This window comes from Bacillus rossius, chromosome 2 (assembly GCF_032445375.1).
Source record: "Bacillus rossius redtenbacheri isolate Brsri chromosome 2, Brsri_v3, whole genome shotgun sequence".
Lineage (NCBI taxonomy): Eukaryota > Metazoa > Arthropoda > Insecta > Phasmatodea > Bacillidae > Bacillus > Bacillus rossius.
Window position 1 is genome coordinate 132,145,272 of NC_086331.1, and position 6,891 is coordinate 132,152,162.

General features: G+C 37.5%; 1 protein-coding gene across 1 annotated transcript in view; it reads right to left on the bottom strand.

Moving 5' to 3' along the window:
• LOC134529848 (chloride channel protein 2) overlaps window positions 1-996 on the bottom strand; it is a 207,082-nt gene extending 206,086 nt beyond the window's left edge. Inside the window, exon 1 of the mRNA XM_063364357.1 lies at window positions 494-996. Coding sequence (XP_063220427.1) covers window positions 494-550 — 57 coding nt within the window. The 5' untranslated portion in view covers window positions 551-996. The remainder of the gene's footprint in view (window positions 1-493) is intronic.
• Window positions 997-6,891: the final 5,895 nt, after the last annotated feature.

Genomic DNA, 6,891 nt, shown 5'->3' on the forward strand with positions numbered 1-6,891 from the left:
CTCAATAACTGCACGAAGTGCCTGCCTGCATCTACACAGTGATAAGATAAAAGATATTAACACTAAGCTTTGCTCCAATTGTTTTTAAACCACTATATCCAACTATATATATATATATATATAAATGGAAAGTCAACCAGTATCCAACTTAAGGATATCAGGAAAAAAATTTCACATTTAATAACTATCTATCAAAACGGAATATACGTATGTATTTACGATATCTTTAAGTTTCCAAAGATATCTGTGTTTCAGTTTTTGAGTATCAAAGAGTTTAGGTAAATATGCGGTCAAATCAATACAATATATTTTTTTATGTAAAAAATGCGCGGCGCTGTCAAATAACAAATGTTTAAAACCCGCTAAAACAGTAGTTTTAACAATTCGAAAGCCGTGGTTGCCACCCTCACGCAAACAAAAGGCGGCGCAAAAATGACCAACTTTCCCCAGGCGACCGCGAGCAAGAATGAAATATTCAGATTTGTTTACTCACCAACGTGTGTTGATACCCGAGCTCATTCTGCTCAGGAAGCCGTCCGCCTTCAGCCATGACTTGTCACGAGATTCCGGACACGAACACCACACAACAATCAAAACAAAACAACTCCGAATGCACCGCTGGAAGACGCACACGGGAAATATTGATTGTTCCGCGATTTTTCCCTCAATTTTGTTTTGTTTGTTTTGCCTGGCCGCGGATCGGCTGGCTGACTAGAGCACACTGGCGCCGTGTCCGAGTCCTCGGCAGTAAACAAACGGATGCTGCCAACTCTACCGCGCGAAGTAATGCCTGCGAGGGAAAGGAAGCGCCCGGCGCGACACCTGGTGTCCGTTTGGCCGAACCAGCTGTGTGCCGCATTGGGGTCACGTTGCGAGGGATTACTTGCTGCGCCTACCTGCTCCTTCGCCCCTCCCACCACCCACCAGCACCGCTCTTTCTTTTCTCATTCGAAACGTCTCCGCGTCCCCTCCTCCGTCAACAAGTGTCAGCGCTCTGAGATTGCGCGCACTTCGCCTCTGATAACACCGAATTGCCTGATAACGCAGCGGCCTCAAGCTCGACACTAGACTTCGCAGCTGTTTCAACGGCCTTGAGAAATAAGGGTTCTGCGTCTCATGGCTCGGCGCAGTCTTCAGGCGATGGCCCTTGTAGCGTTGTACCACGTGGTACACCTTGGTGAATTAGATGTACCTATGTCAGTTGGTGGCATCAAACCCATGGCACTTGCGACGTGAACGTGACACAGTGACCCTTGCGATTTTGAGAGATAATTAATTTCCTTTGACTTTGTTTTACTCGATTAGGCCTATTCCCTTACATTGATAGAAACTAATCTTGATTCGGTTCAACAAGGCAATACATTGACTGATGCGTATTCTTCCAAATAATTTGCTCTAGAACATCTCGGCCAAACTAAACATGGCCTGATGCTACCCGCTTGGTTTGAATCCGACGATGCCGAACGCGAAAAAGACTACCAGCCACTCACAAGGTCCTTCATGACCGTACAAGCTGAGTTATCGCCTTCGCGTGACGGAGAATCAGTGATTCAATCTCATAACCAGTTAGGACTCAGCTGATGAGCACAGAGTGGATGGCACAGAGGTCTAGTAGAGGCAGCAATTATCTCAGAGGTCCCGTCGTCTTGAAGGGCAGTGGGAACTCAACGTGGCCTTGTGCCGCGGAGGAAGACTACAAAGTCCATCTACAAGCGTTCACTAACCGCATCTTCGCCTTACGGTTGAGTATGAATTTCGCAAGACGCGACGCAGGAAAACAAAACAGAATTTACTAACCATGTAAGTCGCAAGACAATACCAACGCTACGACTTAAAACTGTAAAACTGTAGAAAATATTTCTTCATCGGGATTTTTTTTATATAAATAATGTTTTCCATGATACGTATGAAACTCAATATAATTTGTTTTAGAAACAAAGTATGCTTTCACTGCACTTAGTTTAATAAGTGAAAACGTGATTTGTGTCATAAAAAGGCGGAAACGCAAAAGTTGAAAGTTGGCTGATGATTCCTCTGCGTTTTTGTTTCTTACGTGATTTATGAACGGGTACTTGAAAACATCGTTATTTAAATTTTAGCATCTGGCGTTTCTTGCATAGTTTATAAACGCAGTTTTATGACTATTGCATGCAGACCTTTCTCTGCAATGCGATATATTTTGAAACTGATATGTGACAATGTGGTTTGAAGAATGCATTTTCTTGGGCACAAATAAAAAAAAATTTGGCTCAGGCTTCGTAGTTAAATAAATTGACTTGGCTTTCGAAGCCAGCCATGTCATAGTGGTAGCGTGTAGTGACGTTTCGCTCTGCGTTGCCGAGATAGTTTATCAGACAATGGCCCTGAAATCTACTATCTACTTCGTAGTTAATTTTTCTCCCTTTTTTTCTAACGAATCCTTCAAAATATTTAAAAAAAGTTGGTTGTCTGTAAAGTCGGTTTACGGACGATAGTTTAAAGTGACAACGTCATAACTAAACATTTATGAAATGATTGCATACTTTTATGAATAAAATTGAATCATTTTTATTGAATTATCACTATTTTGTATGGATACAAAGAAGGAGTGAAATGAAATCTACAATTTAATTAATAAATTTACTTTTATTTGCACTCATTAATTCAAATATGTTTATTACTTTAACGAAGAGATTATTTTAACTATAACTTTTATACATGTTTGCTATTTAACTTATTCCAAGCTGTGTTATTCTGTTAAAGGATAGGACGATGATAGGAAAAGTAGGAAACGAATGGGAGTGTTTCAAGTTTAATGTGCCTCAAAAAAGGCAAATCGATGGTTGTTCCAATCGAGTGGAAGGGAGATAGATGCGGCCCAAGCGTACAATAAGCGTAACGGGACAAAGCGTAACGGGACAATGAGTCATCCTTTTTCGTGCGTGAAGCCGGCGTTCATCGATTTATTAGACGTTGTCACGTCAAAAAAAATTCCCTTACGACAATTTTCTTTTAGAAAAGCTTACAAACTGGTATGAATGATAAATTGTTGATCTCCCGCTGACCCATGTCCATATCCACGCGACTGTACGACTCTCAGGATCACGTACCTCACACCAAGTTGTCCGAGTATGATTCCCAGAGCTCAAACTCAGATTGTCAGCGAGTGGGAAACGCGACGGACGTTGCCGCGCACGGTTGGGTTTTCTCGGGATTCTCCTGTTTCCCACACCCGCTCATCCCGTCAATGCCCCATTAGTAGAGACCTGCAAAATTCGCGGATTCATTGACCTCTAGGATAGACTCCACATTCCTTTAAATATTCGCGGAAATGGCACCTGTTCATTGGCTACTGACGCGTGAGACGTCTCAACCATGATGTAAAGAAGAGGAGGTGAAACCGTGCGCAGGTTTTCCCCCTCCACGCGCTCCCTTGTTACGTCACCTTGGTTGTAGCCAGCGCTCTTCTTCCAGGCGCTTCCCATCCATTTCATCTGAGTCTCGTGCGAACGTAGTTTTATGTAGTTGAAATACCAAATTGTGCAGTGTTCGGATGTCACAATCATTTCAAAAAGACTCGAGATTCTGGCATAAAATATTTTTCTTTTCCAAAAAATGAAGATCTTTGCAATAAATGGGTGAACGTATGCAAAAGGAAGGACACATTCTGTGTTAGCAGAGGTAAGTTTAAACAAACGTGATTTTAAGTAGAAATGTCACTTGTTTTATAATACGAGTATTTATTTTTAATTTTTTATATGATTAACTGTAGGTTAATGTTAGGTCAAGGAATATATTTCGTGCAAAATACTGAGTTATTATCTATAATAATAAAGTCTTTCGCGGTAAAAAGGTTATTTATTGAATTAATTTATTAAAAATGAAATTTTAACGTTTTAATAAAAACTCAAATCAATTGTTTTTAAAATGTTTGTGTGTTCGGGCATCAGCGATAACTACAAAATTTATTTCAAATTAACTTTTTTCCTTGTTTTTTTATAGAACTAACCTAAACACTAGGTTGTGTACTATTAATAAAGGGGGTAAAATATTTTATTATTATAATATATATTATATATAACATATAATATATATAAATTACTATCACATTATATAATATGTTAAGTTGATATTAGCAAGTTTAAAAACATTCGACTAATATATTTGTACATAAAAATTTTGTAATGCCTGCAAGCTGTTTTTCGTTGAAGATTGTAGAGCTATTTGGTTTAATAATATGTTTTAAATATATTTTTTAAATATACTTTCTATCATTATTTATCCTTTTGTTTATTGTTTGTAACTAAATAAAATTAAAATTAGTAAATAAATCAAAAGCACTTATGTTTATGTAAATTACAAATACGTATTATTAGAAACTTTGCTTTGTGTCAGATGCTTTTATTTGTAATATGTTTGTATTATTATTTGTCGCCTGCATCCTGATTGTTTATTATGTCTATTTTATTAATATTCATAATAAATATTTTCGAAGTACATATATTCATTCCAATGCCCATTACCATTCTGTGTTTAGAAGACCCAATCAACATTTTGAAGTGATGAAACAGCAGAAAAATATTGCTTCGTTGATTTTATTATTAATATAAACCCCGCGTTTGGATGCTAATACATTTATTTAAACTGTATGTTCTAAATGCATGCTATACATTGTACATAGCAAAGTATTTTTACGCTTCGTGGTAACTATTACTATTCAAACGATTGTAAATGATCTGTCTTTGCGTGGTATTCCCGTAAGCGCACTGCGTGTAGACCGGGCGGTGCGACCAAGGTGACGTAGTGCGCAGTGGAGGACGAGTTTGGGCGGCCGGACGGTTTCACCTCCTCTTCTTTACATCATGGTCTCAACTAGGCTGTCCGTAATTCGGCACTTTCTTGGTTTAGTGTTTCCCATTGGCTCACAGTTCCCCGGATAAAATGTGGGCCAATCGCAGAAGCGGTACGAAGGTATAGTTGTTTTGATGCTAGCCTATCGCGAAATGAATCCGCGTATTTTGCATGTCTCTACCCATTAGTAGAGACCGGAAAAATTCGCGAATTCATTTCGCGATAGGCTAAAATACAAATAGTTATACCTCGGTGCTGCCTCTGCTATTGGCTCACAACTCACCTGGATGACTCTGGGCCAATGAGAAACACCCGACCAAAGCTTTATCGAATCACAGGCTGCTACGTTGGGATTTCTCACAAGACAGCAGCCAATGAGTGGGTGACATTTGACCGAGTGTACGTAGAACTATGGAGTTCATCCTGCAGGTCATTGAACCCGCGAATTTTTCCGGTCCCTACCAATTAGCATCTTATCGCCTTTCGTCGTCTCAAATGAACCCAAATTCACCGAGACATCGGGCTCAATCCATTTCATTCCTAGGAGCGAAGTGACCAGGTATTCCCACTGCAGCTCTGAGCGCGTGTTCTAGTAATCTTGTGTTTCTGTAACTCGCACCACTTACACTACCTCGTCCTCGGATAGCTAATCGAACCTATACTAATAATAAAAATGTTCGAGGCAAAATTATACACATTCCATGAAATTATGTAAAAAGCTATCTCCTAATTTAATTAAGCGTAATAAATGATATTATGTACCAATAATAAACATACGAATACAAAATAAACTATTTTTATATATTGCGTAATTCAACCCTTAAGACATGTAAAAGGGGTAAAAAACAAATTAAATATGAATAAGTATAGATACGTCCGATTTTAATTAAGCGTAATAAATGATTATGATTACTAATAATAAACATACGAAAACTACCAACCAAAATGTTATAATTTTGTGACTTTCTAGCCCTATGAGGTAAAAAGGGGGAGCATTTGGTTTTAAAATTAATTTAACTTTGAATTTAAACACTAATTGTACAAAATTGGGTAACAATAAAATACGCACGAAAACGGCAACCACAATTTTTACATTTTGCGAAATACAATCCCCAAGAGGTTAAAAAGGGCACGTATGATTTAAATATATATTTTTATATATATAAACATTATGTATATATATTTATAAATAGTATATAATAGCCGGACCGAGGACAGAAGTTGAAGTGTGGATTATGATTGTCGACCGTCATCTTGGATCATAAGTCACAGTGGCCATCTTGGAAGACCTTGACCTTTGACCTGACCTTCAACATTTGCCAAACATTTTTCCAAATTTAAACAAAATTGGCCAAAATCAACAAAAAATTCAAGTTTTTTGTAAAAAATTTGAAAAATAAAAAAATTTCCTATTTCAAGAGAAAATTTCCCTTTTAGAGGGAAACTTTCCCTTTTTATCCCTCAAAAAATAAAAAAATCGATATTCGAAAAACCGCAAAAGACTTTTGCCTTAGAAAGAACCATAAGTCCACAAAGTGGCTTAAATTACCCGACGACAAGCCACCCTAAGCCGCCGCGGTCATAACTTTGACCTTGACTGTAAACTTAAAATCTCTAATTTCCGACCAAAAAATTCCGAAAAAATTCCAAAAAATTTATTATTTTAAAATTTAGTTACCTAATCGATTTCGGACCTCGGTTTGATTCCCAAGGAGAGTAAACATCTAATTTATGTGTAAAAAAATTAAGAAATTTAATTACAATTTTTAAAAATTTATACAAATTGCTTACAACACACGCCATCTTGAATTATGACGCAATTATTGTTACAGCCGTCATATTGAAAATCCGTAATTTTTATGCTAGAAAATAGGGAAAAAAAAATTTAATCAATAAAAATATTTAATCAAAAAATTGCAATAAAAAATTCCACCATTTTGATTTAAAACATCACCATTTTACATTTCGCTACGGTAAACATCCTGGATTCTAGAAACATCTACTTTCCGTTACGCGTTCCATCTTTGTTGAGTATGACGTCACAGTTGCACGTTTCGTTAC